A 13,181-nucleotide genomic window follows, 5' to 3' on the forward strand; every position below is an offset into this window, starting at 1 on the left:
GTCCAAAGTAAGTCGGATGCATATTTTTTTCTTCTTAAATGCCAATTTTGTTTATCATTTTTTTTAAATATTTTTTTTTCTTATTTAGCTCTCTTTGTATTAGGAAGATGAGTAGCAAACTCAAGGAGGAAGAGATTGTGCGACACACAATTCGAGGTATAATTAATTTTATTTATTTATTTAATTGATAATTTGATATTGATTTGTTTATTTAATTGATAAACTATAGTCAATAAGTCATAGTTATAGAATAAAAACCCTTATTTTGTTTTAATTATTTAGTTATGGAACGGTATAGAAAAAGTTTAAATCTTCCTTCAAATAATTCGGGTAGGTCAAATCCTCCTTCAAATAATATGGCTAGTTCCAACCCTCTTTCAAATAATCTGGCTAGTTCAAATCCTCCTTCAAATATTGGCTAATCTTCCTGCAGACCATCGACTTAGACCTTCAATGACTTATTATAATCCAAATTTTTGAAAACAAATTCAAAAAGCCTATCTACAAAGGGGTCCTTGTTAGCCTAAAAGCCAAAATGACATGCCCGAAACACTTATAGGGGAAAGTAATCAACGTTTTCTTGATATCAATCCCAATCGGCAACAATTGTATTAATTGTAATGTTATTTTTTTCAATTAATTATGAATAGCATTAGTATTGTTTAAACTATAAGGATATTTAGTTATCAATATTTTTTTGTTTGTTGAGCTTTTAGCCTTTGAAAATTACACCTTTCTGGGTACGCTAGTGGGTAAGAACATATGTAGGGAGTAGTGAGCAATTTAATTTTTGTTTTAAATATTTTGTCATTAACAATAATTATGTACAAAGATAAAATAGGTTATTTATATTTAAAATTAGTGTTGGTTCAAAAGAGCAAATTGTGGGTTCAAATAAAATCACCATTTGTGTTTTCTTTTACCCGATTCCACATGTAACCTTTTTAACCCAAGTTTTAATCTCAACCATCCATATAGATCTAACGGTTTAATTTTCTTTCCGCATTTATTGCACGCAAATAAGAGCCCGCAAGAGAGGATTTTTGTTCCCAACTCTCGCTCGCTCCCACTCTCCTAAGCCCTCTCTCTCTCTCTCTCTCTCTCTCTCTCTCTCTCTCGCTAGCTACGAGAAATGGTGGTAGCATCAGCTTTCTCAGCGCCACTGAGCTTCTCATTCGCTTCTTGCCACAGAACCTCTTCTCTTCATTTGTTTTCTCTCAGGTACAAACCACACAACACAAACTCATACAACCAATTTTTAAATTTCGGGTATATATATATATACACACACATAATTGCTTATTATTTGTTCATTAATTTTTCTGGTGTTATGCAGAAACCCATCGTCGAAGTCCACAGTCTCTGCCTTGCAGAGTCCGTACGGAGATTCGTTAACAACTGGTAACCCTTTTTTTTTCTTTCCCATTTTACTAATTAATCTTTAATTAGATATTCTTAGAACTACTAAATTTCTCTTCCCAAATTACAATTTCATGTATACCCAGCTGTCCTTCTCTGCTTATTTCTCCTGAACCAGTTTAATTTCAGTTCACAAATATGTGTGTGTGCTTGTGCGTATGTAATTACATATCTATGGCTATATATCTGTGCTAATAATTCAGAGTTAATAAATTATTTTTGCCCACTACAATTTTTGCAGAGTAATTAATTGTAAACGTATTGCTGTGTTCAGGATTATCTAGTAGAACTTGTGGGTCACCTCTAAAGCTTGACGTGAAGGATTTTGGTGACACTAGCACAAGGTGTATAGCTCGTGCCCTTTTGCTTAATGGGTTTCATCTACTTTTCATTGTTTTTTCAAGTTTCTTTTCAATTCTTTTGAGTAGGTCGGAAATTATGTAAAACTCTTGAAAACAAATGCACATATTGGTTCACTGATGAATGATTGATGAAAACTGGATAGAGAGTAAAGCATTTTAGCTGGGCAATGATAATTTTAAAACTCATTAAAAATACAATCAGAAAATTAGTGTATGTTCTATTACTTAGGTCAAGAATCTTTAATTGTATTTATGGCTAATATGTTCTATGATGTCCATTATTCTGTTGGGTTATAAATTTGTGAATCTTTTGATTTGTATTTTTAGTTATGGTGCAATAGAAGCCAGAAAAGGGAATCCACCCATACTTCCATCTGTGATGACCCCTGGCGGACCTTTGGACCTCTCATCTGTATTGTTCAGGAATCGCATAATCTTCATTGGGCAGCCAGTCAACTCATTGGTGGCTCAACGAGTCATATCCCAACTTGTTACTTTGGCTACTGTTGATGAGAATGCGGATATTCTGGTGTGCTTATACTTTTATGTTGCTCTCTACCCTCGCCCCTCTTGCAATTGATTTGCCTTGGCTAAGTTAATATGTCGAAGTCCGTTTCTTTTACAGATTGTGACTTTGTCCTGTAACATGTCAGGTGTATTTGAACTGCCCTGGTGGGAGTACATACTCTGTGTTGGCAATTTATGACTGCATGTCTTGGGTAATGTCATGAAGTTTCTTTCTCATCCGTTTTTCTTTTCTAGTTTTGCTCACATTTCCTTGCTCTCCTCTTTATTCCATTTTTAAATATTCTTTTTTGTTGACATTATGAAATTGTCGAACTGTGATATTGTGGTTTGGTGAATAAATCACCAATCTTTCAAAACCAAGATTTTACATGGAGACCCCAAAAGGGAAAAACCACAAGACCTAGTGCACAAGTAAATCCACTATGAGAATAAGCACTATACAAGACTCACCCAACGGTCTTATGCAAGCCCCATGACTCTCTTCTAGCTTTTCATCCTCGACACCTTCCAAGCTCAAGCTATGGTTATATTCTTCTGTAGTGTTTAGAAAACCTAGCTAATGTAGACCTTTTAATCTGGGAATAGATTGAACCACCATTATATTCTCACTGGTAAATGAAGCAACCAGTGAAATATAGAGGTAGTTCAGTCCAATAGTTCACAGCTTAAAGGGTATCTGCTAGGTTTTCTAAACCATACAGAAGATTATAAACACAACCTGACTGCACCAATGAAGAAATGATTTTGTATTTTAAAAATTATTTTCTGTTTGGACTAAATGGTTCCATACTTTATCAGATCAAACCTAAGGTGGGAACAGTGTGTTTTGGAGTAGCGGCAAGCCAAGGAGCACTTCTTCTTGCTGGTGGAGAAAAGGGAATGCGCTATGCGATGCCAAATGCGCGAATCATGATACACCAACCACAGAGTGGATGTGGGGTATGAATCCCCTCTTGGTATATCTTACCCAATTTAGTATAAGAGGATAGGAAGCTTCGAATTAACCATTATCTTTTTCTTCTCGAACTTGGATGGATTTATAGTGGTTGTGACAAATGTTTCTGTATAATGCAAAAATTTCCAAATTAAAGTAAATGGTTTATATTGGCTACATTACAAGAAGTAAATGTGAATTGGTGTTTGATGTTCTGTTGTCGTAGGTAACACTAAATCCCTTCCTCTTTTATGCTGTTATCAGTTTTTGTACCATATTAAGATTAGTTCGTAGTATAATTAGGATTATACATAATAAAAATTTGGTGTGCATATATAAAATCTCAAATCTCAACGAGCAATTAGAGGGCTTTTCTAACCGATTTTCATGCATGCTTGACATGGAAATAACTTAGTTATATTGTTCACATATGATTCCACTAATTTAGCAAGGTGCGAAGATCTGAAAGTTCAGTATAATTATTTTTTGTTTTATGCTACCAGAAACAAAATGATTGTAATTTTGTTTCACAATAGAAGTAGTGGGAAAAAATTTCATATTATAAGATAGTTTCCATTTTTTTTCTTATGTTCTTTATTCTGATTAATACTATTAAAGAACAGCTCAAAGCACAATATTTATTAATTCTTGTACTAATGCCTAATTCCTAAATGTTCTTTTGAAGCCTTGCATATGCTTGAGAGGATATAAATCACTTTATTGGTAGCTTCAGTATGCCTTGCATGATGACAGAAATGCCAGATTCTCTAGTCTCTTTATTGGTTCTACCAAGAGTGGTTAAGTACTATTATTTCATACTCAAGGAGGGTTATGAGCACCAACCATCAAACGTTGGGGTGGAATTGGGGTCGAGCTGCTCACCAAGAGGTTTTGAGTTCGATTCCCACCAACAGGTTGGGGTGGGCAGGCCAATTCCCTGGAGATGAAAGCGTGTACGTGCGTGACATCATGAGGGTGGCCCGGGGATCCAGCTTGACCTGGCCCTTTCGTCTGGCTCACGTGGGGGGGCACCCTTTCACAGCTCCTTGGTGGATACCACCCTCTCCCCTGGAGTGTTTTTTTTAACACCAAAAAAAAAAAAGGAGAGTTATGAGTGAGAAGATCTCTTAATCTATTACCAATTTTTGTATTAAAATATAAATGTATTATTTACAAGTGGGAAGAAGATATAAATGTATTATTTAAAATACCAATTTTTGTTTGTTGTCCCCTTTTATCCTGTAACCATAATTGCATGAAATGGTATAGTAATACATTAGCTTCACATATTTGTAGTTGAGTTTGGCATGTACAGTCAACAAATTGAAATGGTTGTCTGAGACCTTATGTTATCGATTTGTTTCAAATTCATGAATTCTTTGTGCCTAAAATAAAAAAGGATTTCTTATATATTACACAATCTGTTTTGTTTAAAATCCATAATTTGATTTTGCATTTGCTGATTGTAGGGTCATGTAGAAGATGTGAGGCGCCAAGTGAATGAAGCAGTTCAAACTCGCCATGTCAGTGTTTTCTGCCTTCTTAGTTTCATTCTTCAGACAATTTCTTAACTCTTATATATTTATTTTTCAGCCTAATTGACTTCAATCAAGCTGAAGCAGAATGAACCAGTTCTGCATGAACTTTTACTAATTGATTCAAAATTGAAATGTTGTAGACTTCTTCAAGTTGAATTTGAGTGTTGAGAACTGCTGCCTTACAGGGCTATTAGGGTAATTGAAATTTAGGTTCAGCCCTGTTACAAACCTTGGTTATTCAGGGCATCTCTTTTTGGTTAGTATTTGAAAAAATTGGAATCTTTTAGAATTTTACAATTTGGATGTGGATGCTGAGAACTGTTGCCTCACAGGGCTATTAGGGAAAATGAAAATTAGGTTCATCCCTGTTCAATGCTGGGTTGTTAGAAACAAATTCAGTGTGCCATTAGTTTGTCTTCATTTAGTGACAGACAAACCTTTGGTTATCCAGGGCATTTGGTGGTCGATATTTATTCAAATAATTTTCGATAATAATGCCATGATCACCATTTTGAAGAAGCATGGATATATTGTCAGCAGAAGCACCTACGATGAAGGGGTGTCTCTATTCTTGCTAAGCTATTTTTCCTATGCTTACTGGTCCAAAAAGTCACATAGGAAAGAAATAGGTTGGAAGCTCAAAATCATTCTTGGGGCTTTCGAAAAATTATGTACGCAGTCAGACCGTGCATTGGTGTGAGCCTCATGCACTGGACATCCCCTTTTAATGCTTGAAAGGCTATGCATCCGTGATTATTGCTTTTCAATACTGTACTCAACATGTCCTCAGTTTCCATAGCAGCTATTTCTCTGTGCTTTATTTAGTCAAATTTGAGTGCAGAGTTGTCTGCTTCATATTAAGCCTTTTAGATGTATTTGATGCAGAAAGTCGACAATATGTACGTTGCTTTTACTGGCCAATCTCTAGAGAAAGTGCAACAGTACACTGAGAGGGATCGTTTCTTATCCGTTTCTGAGGTAATATTGCTATCTCATGTCTTTAATTAAAGAGTTTTGTAAATTGGTAATGACATAAATTGTTAAATATGAGGAGAAATGTTTGGTTCCCCTCTCCCAACTTTTCCGAGCTTCATTCGAATTGGAAGGGAAGGAAAAGGGGGAACAAGAAATTATATCAGAGAAGAGAGAAAACAGAAGGAAAGTCTGGTAACTTATCTAATGTTTTTGTAAGTTGTTTTCCATGCTGAAATTTCAGTGGTCAATTAAATCGGTATGTTTATAAAAGGTTGTGTAAGAAAATTTCATGCTCAGTGTACTCGGCGCATAATATAATCTATTATGACAAAGAGCAATTACAGAATTATCATAAACAGCTTTTAACCAAATTAAACTCTACTTTTCTAGCATCTAATACTCCACTACATATCTACTCAGCTTGGTGTATTAACCGTGAGCTTTCTGTTGCTTTCTATTGCAGGCAATGGAATTTGGGCTTATTGATGGCGTGTTGGAAACAGAATATTGAGTTCAAAGTTTTACCATTTCATGTTTGCTGTAAAATTGATAAAGTGGGCTGCATTTACAAATTATGATCGGCAATTTGTTATTCCATTAGTTTTGAATGCCATTCTATGAAGTTGTGACTGTCCATTAAAAGGAAAAAAGAAAAAGAAGTGATTTTGGATGATGGATTCTTTAAGAGGAGTTTGGCTCCAGAAGCATGGCCAGAAAAAAAAAAAGCCAGATGAGGAAATGTATTTAGGGGTTTTACCATAAAAGGACAAATAGGAAGGCAAAATATTAAAATAGTCCAGCTCCTCCAAAATTGGACAAACCGGTGACAGGACTGGTTTGTCTAATTTGTGAAAATGACTTTTTGTAACATTTGCTGATGTATTTATACTTGAGGTTTTTTTTTATACTGATTTACTACTATCTTATGACAAAAAACAACATTCTTATTCGCTAAACTTTGAGGGTCTTTAATACATTTAACACAATGTATTGTTGAATGAAAGTTATTTCATTGAACCAAGGTGGTTGGTGTGAGTGGTTCGGCACTCTCATTCCTTAAGAGATGTCATGGGTTCGATTATTGCTCTCGTATGGAGTCATCACTTTGGCTAACATTTTACCCCTTACGGGCCGAACCGGTGTGAGCGGGGATTAGTTTGGGTTGTGGTTAAGGCTTAAAGGTGCCATTCATAGTTGAGGCCCATCTAGGACCACCTCGTGGTTCAGACAAAAAAAAAGAAGTTATTTCCTTAATCCAAACAAAAAAAAAAAACCTTTAACTACATTGTAAAAAACACTCTAAATAAAAATATTTGACAAAAAAGCTCTAAATAAATTTAAAAAATTAAAAACCCATCAAACCTAGACAGCCATAGCCACCTTATTATGGTTGATTTTCAGATGGATGGGATCATAATGAGGAGACTCTAATTCAATTAAAAAAGTAGGTATTTTAACATTCATTCCGATTTGAAAAATAGTTGGTTGAAAATTTTAAAATGCCCAATGATTTTAAAGGCTGAAATTGATTCAAAACTGAAAAAATCTTGTGGCAAAGCTCAAAAAGCTATTATATATAATTACCTACTTTTAAAACTCGAATATATTTCAAAATTTGGAAATTTTAGAATCTTATGGCATGTTTACTAATCCGTAATTGGATTAGGAGGAATTGAATTTAGGAGAATTAGATTCCGAATTTCTATTGAAGTTGTTTACTAAATCATATGGATTGAGAAGAGCTAGATTCCGGATTCCTATTGAAGTTGTTTATTAAACCATATGGAATTAGAGTAAAAATAGTACTAATTACTAACATATCATTGTTGTTGGGTTAAAGCAAATGACAAATTTGGAATTTTGAAAATTGTGCGAGGATATAATGGATAAAAAATATGAATTCTTAATGGTACCACATTCCACTCAAAAATTGAATTTCAACAAATTCCTAATTTTGTGTGAACCCTACTTACTTTTCAATTCTTTGATGTAAAGTAAAAGTACGAATTCTTCATATATAGAATTTAATTCCCGATAAGAATTCCAATTCATGATTGGTAAACATATCATTGGATACATTCCAATTCCTGTTTTTGTACTCGGAATTTCGGAATTTATAACTTTTGGATGTAGGAATTGATATAGACTCGCCAAAGTGAAAAATATTCAGATTGTAGTCGAAATCGGAATTTCCAATCAACTTTCACCCCTAAACCCAGCTCCAAAGTTGAGGGGAAAACTAGTTACCAGGTCATTCATTCGTTCATTTTCAGCCATAGGATGCACGGCACCATCAACTTGTTGGCGAGTTTTGTTTGACACAACTTATGAGCTTCTTCCAATTTGTCCACAAGACCAACCTGAATCAAAAGCATAGTGATCATCTTCAAACAAAGGCAGTGAGAGAAAATGGAGGACAAGGGGAAAGGAAGCGAAAGATGGAACGGAGCCATAAGCAATCTGACAGAAATGTCTTTTAATTTGGAGTCACTCCAGAAGCTACTCCTCAAAAAGGCTGTCTTTGTTGACGAAGAAACCTTTGCCAAAGCCTCGCTTTGTTCCGAACAAGCACGAACCATCAAGGTTTTTTCCTTTATTCAACTCTTTATAAATCTGTATATTTTAAATTAATTTTACAATCTGGGTTTTCATTTTTGTATGCAATCAGGTGAATTTTGTTGTGCAAATCTTGTTGAGAATATTTACTTTCTTACTTGTATAATTTTTTTTTTCTTCTCTTATAATTTTGGGTCTCACTCTGGGCTGGACAATGATTTTCCCTTTAAAAAAAAATTATTTTTATAAATTTTAAGTTTAAGCATCTGGCGTTTTGATAGTCTTGATCAATTTATGTTGAAGAAGGGTGAAGCCCTGAATTTAAGATCTGGGCGTTAACCTTACTTTATACTCTTTGTATACTATTGTTATAGAACAGATGATAATGCTAGTTTTGAGTAGCCAAGTTATCCAGAACTAGTTTTTTCTAAGTTTCTGGCCTAAGGAAGAAGTTTTCTTTTAATCGCCCACATTTGGAGGGATCATGCACATGAATTTGAATTTTGTAACGAATGAAGTAAAATACCCTCTTCTGTGGATCTTATTAACAATCCTGTTGACAATTTCCACCTGCAAGCAACCATTATCCTTGCTTGTCAAGCCTGCTTGGTTAGGGACTGGGCGTGTAGTGTCATGTTTGTTAGAGAGGAATATGGTGGCCGATTGCTTGGCTGAGCTGGGTTCTATTTTATATGTGGTCTTCCCCTTGTTTCCCTCCGCCGTTCTTCTGTTGATTCTTTTTTAGGTTGAGAACCTTATTGTGGTCAGCCATCTTAGAGATGCTTGTTAGTTCTTTTTGTTTTAGACCTTTTAGGCTCCGGCTACCACCAAAAAGTTAAATACTAAAAGATGTTATTTCTAGAAATATCTAATTTTGTAAAGTAATTTTGCCTGCATGCATTTTGAGTTCTTCAGTATTGTGGCCATTTTGGAAAGAGCTGATTGCAGATGTGTATTTAACAAATGTTTGATGAATGTGGAACTACTTTTATGTTTTATTAGCAATTCCTGTCGTGAAGCCTTGATGTTCATTTACCAACAACATATTAAAATCAGGCTTGATGCTATGGCTGTGAGATTCAGCTAAACGATCTAGCTGAAATAGCATTTTATTTTCTTGCGTACCATTGAATATTATATTTCAGTGCTGTGCAGTCTATTGATAGCATTCTTATGTACCAATAGAAGTGAGACCGATTCCATACTTCATTCTACGAATTCGTGTGTTTTATGTTTAAAAGCTTTCTTTCTGTCTAGGTTCTTGAGCAAAGAGTAGAAACTTTGGAGAGAGAACTTGATGCTGCCATTACAGCTGCTGCTCGTGTTCGTTCAGAAAAACGACAGGCTGAGGCAGCAGAAAAGGCTGCTGAATTACATGCACAGGAAGTTACAAAAGAGCTCGAGAACACCTCAAGTATGTGCAATCCAAATATCTCCCTTTTATCTTTTATTTGGGCTGTGAGTATTTGTAGGCTTACAAATTGTAGGTTCCTTGAGTATGAGAAGTCTGATACTATTTTTTAGTAAATGGTTCTGTGTTAGCAGTAATCACCAACACCAATATTGACTTCCACATCTAGCGAAACCTGGACAGATTAATATCTTCATAGCTTGTTATGTCCTCCTTACTAACTGAAGAACCATGGGCCACTAAATTTGTAATGGCAAGGATTTTTGTTGAATGGCCTTAAATTAGGACTAGAGATAAATAAGTGGCACATCTGCAGTTACTTAGGCTCTTAAAAGGAGATTGATACTTCCAAATTAGTTCCAAGCTGTACCCATAAGAAAATAGTATTCCAAACAATTGAAGGTGATGCTTCAGCCTACTTTTGTGGTTTTTTGAAGCATTGAAAAGGGGAGCTGTTTGGGTCCGACATTTTTGTATAACATGGAACCAACAGCAGAAAATAGTCTCTTTTGGAGTCTTGTGACATATGAGTCCCACCAACCTTGTTTGAGATGGGAACGTCAGTTGATTATCTCCTAGGATTCCTTGTCAAGCTTAATCCAATCTTTCCGGCTCATACATTTATGTACAAGTTTCCTTAAGGCTCTGAAAGACCTTTGCCTTGGCTCACTCCTACAACCTTCCTCTAACTAATACCAGTTGCTAGGAAGTTATGGTCCAACTACCAAATTCCCTAGCCCAAAGATCACAGTGACATACACACACAATCACAAAGAAAACGCTAAAAGTAGCAAGCAGAACCATAGAAATACAGGATATACATGGTTCTCAGTCAGATTGGGCTACACTCATTGACAATGATCCACCTTCAAAAGAAGAAGATTAGGAAATAGTCTTTCCCAAACTCTCAAAAATCATTCATCTCAACCCTATTTGCAATAGAGAATCCCAATACACAACCTCACAACTCCCTAAACACTAAACTCTCTCAAAGAGTTACTTTAAATTCTCTCTAAGTCGATGTATTGCGATTAATGCTCTACAAGCCAATTTATAGGCTCTAAAATTCTCAAGTTGCAACTGAAAAAGGAAGCCAAATCCAAATTGGAAACTGAAATACAAGAAGGAACAAACTTAAAGGAAGTCACTATAATTGTCTTTTTAATTTTGCATCCTGTACACGTCCAAACACATCTTCTTTTATATTTCTTTTGTCCTCCAATAAAATTCTTGTTACCTATAGAAAAAAGAAAGTGACGACTGTACCTCTGAAACTGTGCTCATGTACTTGGCAAAGTACATTTTTCATGAAAAATCATGAAAAATATAACAGACTTCACCACAAAGGCCATTTCAGTACAAGAACTGAAGTTCACGGGGACAATGTGAGCCAAATTGAAAGTCAGGGATGATATTGAGATATGGGCCAAAGTTCCAGTTCGGTGGTGTATTTATCCTTTTATATTTGTTTAATTCTCTAATCCAAGTCTTCTCTGGATTTGATAGGACAGTTCCAATATATGAGTAAACAAATTTCAACTAGAATTAGGAACCCCCATTGGGCAAAAAATTGTTTCCAAAGTACATATAAGCTTTACGTTTTTGTGCATTATGTATTTAGGCTTAATGTTATCATAAACTTTTGAGCACATTGGGTGAGATATGTCTCCCTTTATATCTCTAGCAGAGTTAATAACCCTTCATATTTGTTTTCTCATGAGCAGTATCAGGGAAAAAGGCTTGAGTATCTTACATCTTCCTAAAATTGATTCAAGTGGAGTGCTCAAATTATTTACTAATAAAGGTTTCTCCAAGCTCCAATTTGATTTTCCCCAAATAGTTCCAATTTTGCACACAATTTTTGTTTTTCCTTTTTTTGTTGTTGAAATGTTAAGAAACATCTAGTTTGTTGAACTACATCTTTTGGGGTTCTATTTTTAAGGATGGAGAAATTTAGGTCTTCTTTCTGCCCTTTGGTTGTGTTAATGGCTTCATGAATGAAAACATTCATGAATTTACGTTTCCTTTATAATGCTGATTTTTTTTTTCTTTGGGGTCCTTCGTATCAACAAAATTATTTTGGTGGTGCTGTAGAATATAGTAGCTGTTTCATTGAGTTCCATATCATTTGGCTGACGACTGTTTGACTTTGAAGTTAAGTTAAGAATACTTTTGGCGTGAAGCTTTTACTGTTACCCAACTAAAGCATTAATGATACGGAAATCAATTTTGAAAGACTGGAATTTCTGAACAATTGGACACCATTCCACCAGTTATCAGTATCAGCATTGTCTTTGCTGAATGCATATAGAAAGAAAAACTTGTTTTCTGGAGGTATTGCGATAATCTGATTATTATTGGTAGAGATAGGTTTGCATCTATAATTTTAAATTTAAATACATTGGTGTAAGCTTGATAAACAATGTTGGCCTATTCTCTGATAGCCTAAGCTTTTTGGGCTAGTGGTTGTCTAACATGGTATTAGAGCCTTTCTTTGTAAGTGGTCCTGAGTTCAACTCTCGTTTCCCACTTCTTTGTTGGTTTGCAGGGTGTACGCTGGGGCTACACCTATATATATTTGTCTCTCATCTCCTATTGGTCTGCCTCTCCACTTGCACACTTCTTTGTTGGTTTGCAGGGTGTACGCTGGGGCTACACCTATATATATATATATATATATATTTGTCTCTCTTCTCCTATTGGTCTGCCTCTCCACTTGCAGGATGAGCGTGCATGTGAGAGAGGGTGTAATTGTGATATACATTGTTGGCTCATTCTCTAATAGCTTAAGCTTTTCGGGCTAGTGGTTTTCTAACAATTGGAACCAGAAGTGTGGTATGTGTGATGAAAGTCATATGATATAATTTTATTATTTGTTGCAGAGGTATTTGAGCTGCACATGGAAGAGTTGCGGGCAAAGCAAGAAGAAATAGCTAAGCGTGATAAGGAAATCAAACTCTTGGAAGCTATAATTCAGACGCTTGGGGGAAAGGAGTCGCATTCGAGAAAAGGGTAGAAACTCTGTCTTGTGAAATTTAGTATCAAGTTGGTCCTCCTCTTTCCCTTGTAAATTTATATAGAGGAACAATACAATTTGTGCCCTGTTAAACATAATAATAAAGTGCTTCATCTTCCTGTTATTCAGAATTCCTCTGGCTTTTATCCAACTATTTTCTTTGTTTTCTCATTTAATTTTTACAAATAAAATCCAATAATTAATTATAAGTTTTTTTTTTCCTTTTGGACAAAGGATAGGATATGTACAAGATACTTTTACAATACAGCCCACCAGCTTCTGAAGGAAAAACCTATATCTATATTGGCCAACAACAACCAGTCTGTTTCCTTTGGCGAGTTTTTGAAGAAAAAAACTTTATGGCCCACCATATGTGCTGTTTGAAGGCTTTTCTAATTTCTTTTTTTATTATTTATTTGGGTTATTGATTTCAATGGCCCCT

General features: G+C 35.2%; 2 protein-coding genes across 2 annotated transcripts; both read left to right on the forward strand.

Moving 5' to 3' along the window:
- Nucleotides 1-1,047: 1,047 nt before the first annotated feature.
- On the forward strand, nt 1,048-6,661 carry CLPP6 (CLP protease proteolytic subunit 6). The gene is made up of 9 exons (XM_021953682.2): nt 1,048-1,221; nt 1,337-1,401; nt 1,694-1,763; nt 2,109-2,310; nt 2,435-2,500; nt 3,108-3,248; nt 4,713-4,766; nt 5,667-5,759; nt 6,220-6,661. The coding sequence occupies exons 1-9, from the start codon at nt 1,133-1,135 to the stop codon at nt 6,265-6,267; spliced, it is 828 nt and encodes a 275-aa protein (XP_021809374.1). The 5' UTR covers nt 1,048-1,132; the 3' UTR covers nt 6,268-6,661.
- Nucleotides 6,662-8,030: 1,369 nt separating this feature from the next.
- Nucleotides 8,031-12,870, forward strand: LOC110752919 (tropomyosin). The gene is made up of 3 exons (XM_021953686.2): nt 8,031-8,339; nt 9,570-9,726; nt 12,606-12,870. The coding sequence occupies exons 1-3, from the start codon at nt 8,166-8,168 to the stop codon at nt 12,737-12,739; spliced, it is 465 nt and encodes a 154-aa protein (XP_021809378.1). The 5' UTR covers nt 8,031-8,165; the 3' UTR covers nt 12,740-12,870.
- Nucleotides 12,871-13,181: the final 311 nt, after the last annotated feature.

The sequence above is a fragment of the Prunus avium genome, chromosome 8, assembly GCF_965620075.1.
Source record: "Prunus avium chromosome 8, drPruAviu1.hap1.1, whole genome shotgun sequence".
Lineage (NCBI taxonomy): Eukaryota > Viridiplantae > Streptophyta > Magnoliopsida > Rosales > Rosaceae > Prunus > Prunus avium.

Coding starts and splice junctions, on each gene's coding strand:
- CLPP6 (XM_021953682.2), top strand. CDS start 1,133: ATGGTGGTAGCATCAGCTTTCTCAGCGCCACTGAGCTTCTCATTCGCT. Junction 1,222..1,336: donor CTTCATTTGTTTTCTCTCAG/GTACAAACCACA, acceptor GGTGTTATGCAG/AAACCCATCGTCGAAGTCCA. Junction 2,501..3,107: donor TTTATGACTGCATGTCTTGG/GTAATGTCATGA, acceptor ATACTTTATCAG/ATCAAACCTAAGGTGGGAAC.
- LOC110752919 (XM_021953686.2), top strand. CDS start 8,166: ATGGAGGACAAGGGGAAAGGAAGCGAAAGATGGAACGGAGCCATAAGC. Junction 8,340..9,569: donor AACAAGCACGAACCATCAAG/GTTTTTTCCTTT, acceptor CTTTCTGTCTAG/GTTCTTGAGCAAAGAGTAGA. Junction 9,727..12,605: donor AGAGCTCGAGAACACCTCAA/GTATGTGCAATC, acceptor TATTTGTTGCAG/AGGTATTTGAGCTGCACATG.